Below are 14,408 nucleotides of genomic sequence, written 5' to 3' on the forward strand. Positions count from 1 at the left end.
TGGGAAAGTTAGGGATTATGGTACCTTGAAATATGAGGAATTTTGTTGATATTTGTAAATCTTTTTAATACCGTACTATGTTTGCCTAAACGATTTTGCGCGTCAATTGAGAAAGCCTAACCCAATGAATCGATGTTGAAAGTGCCGCATAATTTGTTGATCTTCTGTATGTTTACAAGGAATACAAGACATTGATCGTGTCTTGGTTCCTACCTAAAACAAATCTTTATTTGTGATTGTAAATCCTTGTGACATATCACAATCTAGTATTTTTTTTAAAACTCAACATAACATGCTTAAATGATCTTTTGTGTAATTGCAATTTTCAATCACAGTTTAAATGCCTATGAAGACCGAAGATTCGCTATCAAACAGTTAAACCAATCTAACCGAAATAATAAGATTGAAATTTATATATACAGAGGTCGTGGCATCCGAATTCAAATTGATACAGCGACCCACAAAAGTTGGGGATTGCATTGCACGTATAACTTTGGGTTTTCTCTAATTGCAGTATGAATATTAGGTACGAAAATAATTGATACAGGGGCTACCGTATCTGTCATATACCTACCGATCATGATATTGTTTTTCATATGTACAATAGATTGTATATAGGCTTTGAACAACCAGTCTTGCACCAGGGATTGACATTAATTGATATCGCCCAGGTGTGTATTATAATAAAACCTGGGGCTCCGTTGTTTTCCCCTTTTGGTGGGACCTCTTTTTGGTCTACCTTCACAAAGTATGTCTTGTTGAATTGGGAGGTTACATTTTCGTAGCTACAATCTTAATGGATTTGACTAATCGCGCTTTGGCAGGTTTTTCCCTATCGGAACACCCGATGCAATTTCCGTATTTTGTGTGAGTTGATTTTGGCAAGTGTTAATTGTTACAGCAATTAGTCATTTTCGAGTTTTCTACTTAATTATAGCGGCAAAAAAAGGCAAAGTCAAATTGATAGTCCCATTTTCTTTACACTTAAATTAACCATATTGGAATTAATTTCATTATAATTTTTTGCTTCTTATAGTGCCATAGTAGACTAATCTCTATCCGACTAGGATTATAATAACATACTCAATCAAATACGACTTCGTACATGTTACTTAGCCGTGAATTATTGGTTTGTCCTTTTGTAATAAGACTACAACCTTTCGTAATGATTCAAATCAATAAATCGTAGATAATTTCCGAATGATGAAAACGTTTTTATACTGTGCACTAAGTTTTGAAATGCTGCTGGAGATAAACGTCTAGAAGGTCCTGATAGTTGGTGCGAAAATCGTGATAAGTGTTGTCAGTAGTTCAGTTAGGTACATATACACGGAATTCTAGAATAGAAATGGTAAGTCAAGCTGTGTGAATTTTTTTCTAAAACATACGATGGCATGATCATTGGTATCAGCGTGCGCGCAATATCACAAAGCAGCTTTACCAATTGCAGTTCCTACCTATATATGACTATATATGCCCCAAAAGGTCAAATGTATTATTGTCATAGGATATTAATTGAGGTAATCAAGGTGATTACTGAACACATAATCAGACTTAATTTTTCATTGGTTGTTACGCTTCTGAGATAAAAATTATTTAGATTGTATTTGAAATTGGCAATTTGCAAGAGTTATCGTTCTTGATTTGGTTTCATTTGGTTGATTTTCGTGGCAGATAAATGAATAATTTTCTAAAAATTGCAGATCTGAAGGAAGACGTGATTACCGCATTATGTGAAAGTATTGCGTATATAGACTAAAAAAGCATTGTTCGGTGGGTTTTTCTACACCATGAATCACTTTACAATTGAGTGTCTGAATTTTATATTGACTGGTACGTAAATCAATTTGTTTTTAATCAATTTGAAAGATTGGATATTACTAATCGAAGGAAGCAAATTCCTAGGGCGGATCCATAAATTCCGAAAGAGGTGCTCATAGGATTTCTAGTAACCAAACTTTTCCTGTCCCTTTTGGATATGAGCATGGCTCCTTTGACTTTTAAAAATAGGAAATTAAATTACTTCAAATAGACCGAAGCAAAGCTTCCATTTCATGACGTCAAAAATATACACCGACAGGAACTCCTGACGCAACAAACACTGACAGGCAACCAATTCCATGGTTGGTCGTGAAAGTCAAATGGCATATGAATACTGTTCTAATACGTCTAAAGGCAACACAGTTTTTGTTTCGTTTATCTCCGAAAATGGTATGTTTTAAGTTGATGAAGTAATATCGACTCAGTCACTGTGGGTTCACATTACATGTAATACATACGTAATTTTATAATACACTATAAAAGAAAGATAACTGTGGTACGTATACGCAACTCTGAAACAGAATGCACTTTAATATGCGGCAAATGGGGAAAACAATATATTTTGCCTTACATTCTCTACAACAATCTATTGATTTAGGAAGATATCTGTAATTCAACCTCGGCAAATATCAAGCATATCATAAACGCGCCCCCTAAAAAAATCTCATCGGTTATGTATATACGTTAATTTTACATAGTTGTGATAGCTTACACAATTTACATGCACGGAAATATTAAAAGCGAAAAAAACACCTTTCAAAGTAATTTGATTTGAATTTTAACGATTTAATTTTACAAAAGAATAAGAAACCGTTTATTGTTTCAAGCAAACTATTAATATTCACAACTGAAGCTAACATGATAATGTCATATGTGTTTGATTTAGATAGGAAAGATATGTAGCAATGATCAAAATCAAAACTTAAACAAAACAAATAAAAAAAAAAATAAATAAAAAGATAAATTATACAATTCAAATGAACACTTTGATAGTGGAAACCGAAAATTGACTACCATCTGTAAAATGTATGGTCGTTTGCTTTACCAAAAACAGTCCCGTTGTAGACAGACCGAATATTAACTTCCTCATAGATTTCTTGGTACGTTCATTGGGTTAACTTCTAACCTGGTACTATTTTTTATTTATTATCACAAGTATATTTGTTTTTTTTATGAAATTGGGTAGATTTCTTCTGGTTTTAGTGACTTACAAGACTGAAACAATTTTAAAGGTGTGCTTCCAAAACTGCACGGATCATCGACTCGCTTCATCAGAACAAAAAAGTAGTTTCGATATAAATAACAGGTCACCAGATTTTAGTTGAAAAACGGTGTATTGTCTTTCTCTAGTAACTAACAGAAATATCGTGCCTCTGTCCTCGATTGAAAACTCTGTATATACTACGTACTGTAATGTACTTGCAAAAATCAAATGAAACGGTAAAGATCTATAATGACTAATCGTTACTAGTGTTATCACCTTTAAACATGTTTTCCTGGAAAGAACTTCCTTCCTCCTTATGCTAACATGATATTTTATATCAATATTTGTTGTAGTTCATTTTGTCAACTCTCTTTGATCATACGATTTATTAAAACGCGGGAATATTATCTTTCCTTAATTGTAGAGGGCAGCAGTATTTCCAGCTGATTGCACGACTATGGAAGACGAAAAAGCGTCTGCTAAAAATGAGAAAATTGCCCACCCAAGGATAAGGGGTGTGGACTTGCTGAGGGATCCACTTCTAAATAAGGTAAACTTATACAAAGTAGAAATTGTTAGAAAACGAGTTTTAAAATAGGCTCTAGGCCTATATTGTATGCAGTTTCTTTCATGCCTGCCTTGTTCTCAATTTTGACCATTTCTTTTTGTGAGTATTTAATAAATTTATTGTATTAAAGTCGAATGATCAGTGGTGTCGATTGATATTTAAGTAAATGTATAACACATTAGTGACCTTTATTTTTATTCTTACATTACATAACGGTATTTTCCCTGTACTTTTAAGTGAGCCTGCCATTAATAATAAATACTGACCATGGGCATGGTGTATAGATTGACCTTCAGTTTACATAATTTATACTTGTCTACTCTGTAAGTGACCATTGATAATAAACAGAGTACACAAAATCTACCTGGCTCTTACCTGGCTCTTACACATAATGTCATAAAACAAAATGATATTTATAGCCAATATTGGACTTTTGGTAAAAAACAAAACAGAACATGCTTTTTGATAAAAAAAAAAACAAAACAAAACAAACAAACAAAAACAAAAACAAAAAAAACAAATACAAATACAAAGACAAAACAAAAAACAAAAAAAAAACTAGTAACCATGATTATGCATATGACTTAAAGACCTGTTTTTGAATCTCATTTTAAGAAACAAACCATCTCCATAAAGCAATGAAATTTTACTGAATCGATCCTTTTAAGTAATAAGGTTTGGGGTGCAAAACTTACAGGTCAAATTTTGGAAAAAAGATGTGTACATTGCTGGTTTTTATTTTGGGGATGGGTGTCACTATCCTAGTAATATGTGTCTGAATTATCTGTTATCAACCACAGGCATATATAAACTTTCTTAAGTTGAATTACAAAATCATGTTGTTCACTGATAAGTCATTGTTTGGTCATTGGCTATATAGGCAAAATAAATTATTTCGCAGATTCTCATCCCCTCCTACCCCTATAGTGATTTCTTGGTGGCTAAAATGATGTTTCTCCTCTGAAACTCTGATGTAAATAAGCATTAGAACATATCCATACTTCAAATAGTGAAAATTAGACTACTACCGTAAATATCTGGTAAGAAATAAATAATAAAAAATAAAATCCTCCCACCTGCTCCTGAGTTTTTGTGGAAGTTGGATGAGAATCTACCATTTAAATTTACTTAAATGAATTATTAAGTATAGTCTACAAAATCATTTTAGCATATGAAAAGAAACAGCCTAATATTAGTAAATTTATACTAAAAAGGCAAGTTATGTCACATTAGATTGTGTGCCCACTGTTAAAGAGCTATGTGATTATATTTCAATTTTATATCATACCATGAGTCATAATGAATCAAAGTAAGTATCAAATTATGAAAAATGAGCAACTACAAAAACATTTCTTTTTTAACAGCTTATTTCAAATTCTAGTACACAAATGTTGATAGTTGTAAGATTTTTAAAAATAATTCTCTGTCTAAGAATCAAGCAAAATGTTTATATATTTGTGGTACATGAAGAAAACAAAAACAGAGATTGTATTGCTTTATAATTATTCAAGGATGTATATCATATAACATCTAGAAATAAACATCTAATGTTTGTAAATTTTGTCTTTTTAAGATATTGACATGTCAGATTTAGTTGAAATGCACTATAGATGGAAAAATAGCAACTCTTACACTTTTCCCCTCTATTAGCAGTCATGTCTATTCCACAGATGCTTCAGGATAAATTTGAATAGCTATTTGGTTGTTTTCTAGATGTGTTGAATACACATATATTTGAAGGAAATAAGTCAAAATTGAGAAAAATTATGTGCCACATATTGCCCGCTTCTTATACAGAATAGTACTTAAAATGTCTGCAGTATGTGAAGTTTGTAGATTTTAAGGATTGTTTTAATTAGGTCTTTATGAGAGAAAATCAATGTTGAAAGAGTTCTGGGGTAGATTATATGAAAATAATGATTAATATTAAGTTCGTTTGATTTTAAGACCTGTGAGATATTGGTTCACTCTATACTGAAGCAACATTTTTCTACATAGGGTATGGCCTTTACTTTGCAAGAAAGACAGATATTGGGCATTCATGGACTTCTTCCACCTCGTGTATTGAGCCAGGATCAGCAGGCTTTCACTATAATGGAGAACTTCAATCGATGGCAGAATGACCTTGATCGATACATATATTTGATGGCTCTTCAAGATAGGAATGAGAAATTGTTTTATAAAGTTGTTAGTGAGAATACGGAGTTGATGATGCCTATTATATACACTCCCACTGTTGGGTTGGCTTGCTTAACTTATGGTCTTACCTACCGAAAACCTAGGTATGGCTATTTTAGTTCGTTACTTTTTTTCCATTATTGGGATAAAATCTATTTGACTAATCAACACATTCAAAATATCCTCAAAATATGAACAGGTATACCCTTTGAAAAAAAAATGAAATCAAATTGCATGGGTCACTTGCGTAATTTGTACATATAATTCTATTTTTTTTTGTTTTTTCTACTTTTTCCTTATGGACATGAAAAAGAACACAGGACTAGTATTTTACTTTTCATAATAGCATATGTAAGGTTGGGCAGTTATAGGGTAACAATTTTCTTTATCAAGATTTATATGTTAACAACCATCTTTTGGGTCACACAACAAACAATTGACACACTATAATATAGTACCAATGGAATGTTTTAAGCTTAGCTTATAGGTTTTTGTTTACTAAGAAAAGGGTTCTGGTATAGTTAAATCAGTTTCATATCGGCTAATTTGGTATTGATCTGTTACCTTAGTATAACATTGCATGTCATCACACAATTTTGTTTACCTGAGTAACTTATTGACTACAATTAGACTTATATCATATTTTAGGATAAATCTTAATTTATATTTTTCAGAGGGCTGTATATAACAATAAACGACAAAGGACATGTATATAGTATGATGTGTAACTGGCCAATAGATGATGTGAAGGTTAGTTGAGTATACATGCAGAATATTTTTCAAAAATATGCTGGTTGTACATGAGGACCCCTTCAATCCTTACATTTTGAACAATTTTAGAAGTTTTTAAAGGTAAATTAGATAGGTTATGTAATTTTATTCTTTCATAGCAATGTAAATGTGCATTCATTGTTTAATTAGTCTAGGTATTCATATTATTGAATAATAGTATTGTAAGATTACTCTAGTAAAATTATATGTATCGAGTTACTAAATGCTTGCATTGTACTTATGTGGAATAAACCTAACAGCTATATCAGTCATACTTTATGTACAATATAGCTAAGTGATTTTTTCCTGTTATCTCATTTGTCGATAATGACAAATCTTGTACTCAGTAATTGTGAAGTTGATTATGATGGCTAATTCAATGTTGAAAATGTTTCATTGTGTTGAGATATAATTCAAAAGCAGTAAAGAGAATGTAGTCTATTACTATTACCTTAAACATAAATTTAAGGAATATACAGATATCTAAATTGTAATGTCCTGCAAAACCCATTCAATATTCAACATTGTTAGAATTCACAAGGAAAAATGTCATCTATATGTCTTTTAGATATGCTACCACAAAATATTTTAAAATGGAATAAAATTGCAAATGTCAGTGTATCTTGAATATCGAAAAAACTCATTGTATAATTTTTATAGGCAATAGTGGTGACAGATGGAGAAAGGATCCTAGGATTGGGAGATCTGGGATGTTATGGAATGGGAATACCTGTAGGGAAACTCTCCCTGTATACAGCTCTGGCAGGTATACAGCCACATCAATGTTTACCTATACTGCTAGATGTTGGTACAAACAATGAGGCAAGTAACACCATATAGCTACTGGTGGAAATAAGTCAACATTCTCAAGATGTTATTTATGTAGTTTTGCCAACTTCTACCTTAAACTATTTGGAATTACTCTGGATTTTAGAAACCAAGTAAAAAATGATGATATATGAAAATTGCAATACAGAAATGACCAGCCCCATCCCAAACCAATTAAAAAATAATGATATATGAAAATTGCAATACAGAAATGACCACTCCCATTCCAATCCAAGTAAAAAATAATCATATATGAAAATTGCAATACAGAAATGACCACTCCCATCCCAATCCAAGTAAAAAATAATCATATATGAAAATTGCACTACAGAAATGACCACACCCATCCCCAGATACTTTTAATTGACTTGTAAAATAATTAATTTTCTACTGTGACATCAGAAGTTGCAATCAACTTTACCATTTGAGATTTTGAGAAATTGATGCCAAGACATATAGAAAATTTAAACCTCATAAATAACATACTACTATACTACACATCAAAAGATGAGGTGTAAATGTAAGACAAAATACCATTTGGATGAAATCTTATCCTGTGGAAATTATTTCGCATTAATGTTTTTCCAGAGGATATTATTTCCCTATGAAAAATTTTCTACACCTATTAAATTGTTTCCACTAATTGAATAATGATATTTACTATAAATCAGTTTAAAACCTGTTCCATTTGGTAGATAGTATTCTTTTACATTTGGATTAACAAAAGAGGGGTGTAAATATAGAGATCTGCTATATTTAGTTGTGATATATACTGTTTCTAAACACATAAATTCAGACTAGTTGTAATCATTGGAAATTTGCTGAATATTAACTATACAATGTGACAAGATGACTATGTTTGTAGTCTAAACTTACAAACTGTTAGTACAATCTACCTGAAAACAGGTAAACTTTTAAACTTTTTATTTGTACCTAAATATAATAAATAGTCTAGTATCAGAGCTTAAAATGCTTGAATAAAGATGTATATTTTTGCAATATCAGAATGACCAGTATTAGTCCATGAATTAATGTATATATTTCCTCTGAAATCCAAACAAAGTCAGTGTCACGAGATTCATGAGTTTCGTGCAATTAATTAGTTTCTGAAATCTGAATTCATTAAAAATGAAATCAGATGATTTTTTTATTTATCTGGAAAATATTATTTAAGGGAGATAACTCAAACCTTCTCTATTTCCTTAAAATTCTGAAAACACTATTGTGGAAAAGTTCGACTAAATATGTGTATTCTGACAGGATGTTTGTGCTGAGCTGTTCATTACACATTAATTGGGAAAACAAATTTTGCTCATCCTTTTAAAACCCTATAATACTAGGGTATATGTTCAGTTTATATCAAATGAATCATTAAATACGTTTAATTTGATATGACAACAAAACTTTTATTTTGTTGTTCATTAATGTAAAATGTGTAAATCCTGCAAGCCACATCTGTTGACAACTTAAATCTTCCTCTATAAAGCCTATTGTATCTAGACAAATTTGGGAAAAAAAATAAACACCTGCAAACCTTCAAATTTATCAGGAAACTGTTGAAAGATGCATAATAGCGATATTTTGAGACATCAGTTTGACATGTAAATCAACTGAATGTTGTAACAACTGCGAAAGATATTTCCTCTGGGTTAAGTCTTTTTTTTTTAACACAAAACTATGCCAATAAGTCTTTTCAGTTGAACAGCTAAAATTTTGACTGAATAACAGGGCCTGAAACTGATATATAGGAATGCACCCTTTTTACATCTAAGTTTAAGGGTTCTTTTGTATTGTATTGCTTTTCATTAGATTTTATCATTAGTACAAAAGGTAATGAATCAAACATAAAAGAGTGTTGATAAGGTTGGAATTTCTTTTTAGACTCTACTGAAAGATCCTCTATATACTGGTTTGAGAAGGAAAAGACAGAATGGTCCTGAGTATGACGCTTTTATAGATGAGTTTATGTCTGCTGTTGTTAAAAGGTAAAAGACACAATACACCCACTGTAGTGTGGTGATTTTAAATGGTTTGTGGACTGTACTGTCAGAAATCAGATTCCAAATTTTAGTGACAGGTTTTTTGTGAAATCACTGGATCCCAGTGTCTTGAAAGGCGAAATAAATAGCTTTAACTTGATTGTTCAATAATATACATGTTTCTTCAACAGTATAAATTTTAACTTACATTTAATTTAGGTTTGGAAGAGATGTTCTTGTGCAGTTTGAAGATTTTGGAAATCACAATGCATTTAGGTTTCTTGAAAAATACAGACATGATTTTTGCACATTTAATGATGACATTCAAGGTAGGCTGTTTGACTGGTTGACCATTTATTTAAAATGTTTGTGGTCTCCAAGTACTTGGCAAAAAAGAGTTAAATAGCAAACAAAAATATGAAATGGTGATTTATTTCTTACTTCTTTTAATTAATGAAAGCCAGATGTTTTGTTTTTTGTTTTTTTGTATTTTATTTGCACTGCAGTTTAATGTTGCATGATATCAGTTGCTTTATATCTTTATTAATCCTTGTGTAAAAATGTATGCAATGGAGATACATGTATATACTTCCTCAACTTTAGGGACTGCTGCTGTTGCAGTTGCTGGAGTCCTCGCTTCACTGAAAATCACTAAGAAAAAGTTGGAAGATAATGTTTTTGTTTTCCAGGGAGCAGGGGAGGTAACTATAAATAAGAAATGAACATAAATTATTTGATGCAGTATTATTATTTGTAGAGCTTGCAACATTAGCATATAAATGACAACCAAATGATTTTCTTTATTGTATTTGAATTGGTACATAATGTTAGGTTTGGTCCACTTAACCTCCATGGATATAGAATAACATCCATACACAATTCACTGTGCTGGTGTGACAAAGGAAATAAGTGAATCCCACATCATTATAAGGAAGGATTGACAAGGTAGAAGGAATTTACATCTTTGTTTTTCACTTGGGGCACTTTTCCATTCTTTAACTAATTCAATTTTTAGAAACATTTGGCATTTGATTAATCTTTTTATTTCATGATAAACCACAATGTCATGATGACTTAATTATGAAACACTCAGAAAGATACTAATTACAGGTTGTTGATATTTTCCTTTTCAATTCAACTTAAAGTTGTTTTTATTCATATTTGTATATAAAAATATATTTTAAGGCATCATTAGGTATAGCTCACTTATTGCTAATGGCCATGAAAGAAAGGGGAATTCCTGAGGCTGATGGGTTGAAGAAAATTTGGATGGTGGATTCTAAAGGATTGATTGTCAAGGTTGGTACCTATTTCAAACGTGACTAAGTTGCATATTGTTTTCTTTTCTTTTTGTTTCTCTTTTTCAAATCCAGATTTTACCGTAACAATTTTTTTTTATTTTACTATTTATTTATTTCCAATTTTGCCAATTGTTCATCATAAAATCAACTCTGTAATTATGTTTACCATCCCTATTTCAAACATAAATGAGATTTCAAAAAGGCTATTGATAGACAATACAAGAGATTGCAAATATAAATCAATTAATTGGTGTCTTGTCCTACCTACAGAATAGACCAGCAGGTGGAGTAACTGGTCATAAGGTACTGTTTGCCAGAGACCATAAGCCTATTGATTCCTTAGTAGAGGTTATAAAGATGGTTAAACCTACAGCAATAATAGGTTTGTAATCACACAGATTGGAATGTGTTGATATTTATATTTTGTTGTTTTTGTGTTCTATAGTTTGGGTGGACCAGTAAGTTCTGAAATAAATGTAGGATGTGAATAAATGTATAGTATTAAAAATTGATACTTGTACATGACATAACGAAGTACTAGTACTTAACTCAACATTCTACTTGGTTCTACTTTTATCTAAGGTCTTTCACTTTAAAACAAATTTTGTACTGATTTGTTCATAAACAACCACTGGACATTTGTTTTTTTCTAAAACAAACTCCATATTGGTTCATGATTTTAAAAAATTAAGTCATTTTCTAATGTTTAATTGGTCACCTTTAAAACACAAATTATTTTAACATCACTTCTTTTTGTCATGTACAAGTATCAATTTTTAGGTATATGAATACTGTTTAAATAGTGAGTAATTTGCCTCTATGCTGTCAGTTAGCAGAAAATGTGGATTTTAAGTATTGTTTATTCAAGTAAATTTTGTGAAGAATTTCTACGATAATTGTGCCATTAGCATAATGATTTTCCAAGATTCACAATGGTATGCAACTTTAAAATGTCATTTTGTCTTGGGAATTCACAGTAAAACTTTTAGAAGTTCCTTTTTTACGTGTAAATTAATAGAAACATTGGTTGAGACCATGTCCCAGGAACAATAGCTGATAAGACTTGTATGAAATGTAGGAGCTGCTGCAGTAGCTGGTGCCTTTACAGAAGAGATACTGAAGTTTATAGGAGAGACTAATGACAAACCCATTATATTTGCTCTCAGTAATCCTACCAGTAAGGCAGAATGTACAGCGGAACAGGCTTATACTGCTACTCAGGTAAAGTTTGGTATTGCTTTGCCGGTTGTAAAAAGTAAAACACAATCTGAGAAACAGTAAAAAAATTTGTTTCTGCTAAAAAAAAAATAAGCCAAAAAATCCTGCTATGTATGATTTAAAAAAAAAATAATGCATTGTCTGCTTTTTAATTACTTAATATTTTAAGTAGTTACTAAAATCGTTCTACAAAAATAAAATGTTTTCTTCATAGAATAATGTAATATGAGTAGATTGACATTTGTGAATCTTAAAATACCTTTAAAAGATATTTAGTAGAAATACCCTGAAAAATACATTACAAAGGTTTCATTTAAATTATAATTACTTATGTTTCTTTGATGTTAGTAATATTGATAGGTTTTTTAATTCCAGGGCAGATGTGTTTTTGCCAGTGGAAGTCCATTTAATGCTGTTACAATAAATGGTAAAAAACAAGTCCCAGGACAAGGAAATAATGCCTATATATTCCCAGGACTTGCTTTGGCCATTATTGTCAGTGATATTAGGAAAGTCACAGAGGATATCTTCCTTAAGTCTGCAGAGGTAAATTTATGCTCAATATATTTTTATGAGAGTTGATACTTCTCTAGAAGTTTAAAATAACATTGGGGATGGTTTCTATATACAACTAAACTTCACTAACTGGAACTCAGATGGTTCCAACAAAGTTCTTAGTACCAATTTTACACTGAATACTAATAACTTACATTTTCTTGATTATCAATTTCTTAAACATTTGAACTACAGTGTTGGTCCCATTGGTAATAAACCTGCACCAAAAATAATTTTTTGGGTCTGTTTTTAATGAGAGGATGTAATGGCTTATGCAATTTTAATGGAATTTTCAGCTGCTAGCAGAAATGGTGTCAAATGAGGAGCTGTCAGAAGGGAGAGTCTATCCTCCATTGTCTAAGATCAGAGAGGTGTCTACACAGCTAGCTGTAGGACTGACAGAATATGCCTATAATAACAACCAGGCACTGAAATATCCTAAACCTGAAGATATAGACAAGGCTATCAGGGCATATCAATATTCTACAGACTATGAAAACTTTATACCTCAGTTGTATGATTGGCCTTCAAGTTTGTAATTTTAAAAGTCTATCATATATTTATATCAATTTTGTTCTTTAATGTGAGCCAATAGAGCCAAACTGCAATACTGTAGTACTAATGATTAAGTCAGCTTTATGTCAAAGTCATTAACGCAACATTATTTTCTGTCACTTCATCCTTTGTATGGCAAACTCTCATTTGGAAGTATTTATAGATATTTCACCTGTTTGACAGTGCTTCATTTTATATGAGAAAATTACAAGTAAACTTACACTTGGGAACATACGCTTTACAAATAGCATGATCATAAGTGTTTTAAAATTATTTGGAAAAGTTGCAAACTGAGTTTTTTAAGTCATTGCATTTTCCTCATGATATGAAATTTACCATTTTATAAAGTTCTAGTTGTTTTACATCTGAAATGATTGATCTTATGATTAAATTTCTATTCCTACTTGTACTTATCAAATGTGAACAACACTTTTACAGTCTGATTTGTTGTGTTGTTTGTTATGCCTTACCAAAGTTGTCGTTAGTTTGTATTTGATGTACTTATGTTTTTATATAAAATTTTTACGAATTTCTTAATGTATATATATACTGGTATATATGTTTTTATATACATTATACTTCTATATACTAAATAGATTTAGAAGTTAAGTCCTTGATATGAATGTTTATTAAACAAAAATGTTTAGGTTATAACTGTCATGAAACAAATAGATCTATCTTTGTGATGGCATTCTCATTCTTTTGTACAATTTCTGATAATATTTATATCTATTAAACCAAGCCTACATTCATTGTTATTGTATTTCTATGACTGAAGAACTAGGGAGCACATTTCTGTATGTATCATATCTTTCTTCTGTATACAGAAATGGCCATAATTAGGTAACAATTAGCAGTGTTCTCGATTTTTTTTAATTCAAAGTTTTCCAAAGGAAAACTCCAAATAAGGGTAAACTTTCATGCAGTTAAAGTCTGCTTTCTGAATTTAACACAAATTTCAAGTTTTATACTTGCCAAAGGGTAAGTAGAACATTTACAACTTTCCAACACCAAAATTACATACCTCCGCTCACGGGAAAATGTAATCCTAGAACACTGTCTATATAGCATATGAAGACTGAAAAAAAACATTGTTGGGTTGTTCTGCACCATTTATAACCTGTACCATTGGCAGTGTCTGAATTCTATAAGGATTGGTACTTAATTACTCTTAGTTGACTATGGGTTTAATAGACCCATTCCAAATAAAAGAATATGGTTTAACTAGATTCATTATGACGTATTATGATTAAACATTCCTAGTTTCAGGAATTTTATACATCGCATATACCCAAAAGAACTTGAGATTTAAGATACTACAGACACAGTGAAGTCAGCCTCATATCTTGACCTACACTTAGAGATCGATGGTAAAGGAAAACTGTTGACCAAACTTTAAGTCAAACGCGATGACCTTAAATTTCATGGTC

At 31.1% G+C, this 14,408-nt stretch overlaps 1 protein-coding gene across 1 annotated transcript; it reads left to right on the plus strand.

The window, feature by feature from the left end:
* Positions 1-2,097: 2,097 nt before the first annotated feature.
* Positions 2,098-13,731, plus strand: LOC148615219 (NADP-dependent malic enzyme-like). Its single transcript, XM_088589931.1, has 13 exons — positions 2,098-2,211; positions 3,450-3,575; positions 5,592-5,875; positions 6,446-6,521; positions 7,203-7,364; positions 9,252-9,355; positions 9,569-9,678; positions 9,953-10,050; positions 10,535-10,648; positions 10,921-11,032; positions 11,729-11,871; positions 12,244-12,414; positions 12,720-13,731. The coding sequence occupies exons 1-13, from the start codon at positions 2,149-2,151 to the stop codon at positions 12,960-12,962; spliced, it is 1,806 nt and encodes a 601-aa protein (XP_088446057.1). The 5' UTR covers positions 2,098-2,148; the 3' UTR covers positions 12,963-13,731.
* The last annotated feature ends 677 nt before the right edge of the window (positions 13,732-14,408 follow it).

Source organism: Perna viridis, chromosome 6 (genome assembly GCF_037379345.1).
Source record: "Perna viridis isolate PV_CMFRI_1.1 ecotype Kerala chromosome 6, ASM3737934v1, whole genome shotgun sequence".
In the NCBI taxonomy this organism is placed as follows: domain Eukaryota; kingdom Metazoa; phylum Mollusca; class Bivalvia; order Mytilida; family Mytilidae; genus Perna; species Perna viridis.

Excerpts from the sequence above, each read along its gene's own strand:
- LOC148615219 (XM_088589931.1), top strand. The coding sequence starts at position 2,149 with ATGAATACTGTTCTAATACGTCTAAAGGCAACACAGTTTTTGTTTCGT. Across the intron at positions 10,649-10,920 it reads CTAAAGGATTGATTGTCAAG|AATAGACCAGCAGGTGGAGT; the intron begins GTTGGTACCTAT and ends TCCTACCTACAG. Across the intron at positions 12,415-12,719 it reads TCTTCCTTAAGTCTGCAGAG|CTGCTAGCAGAAATGGTGTC; the intron begins GTAAATTTATGC and ends TGGAATTTTCAG.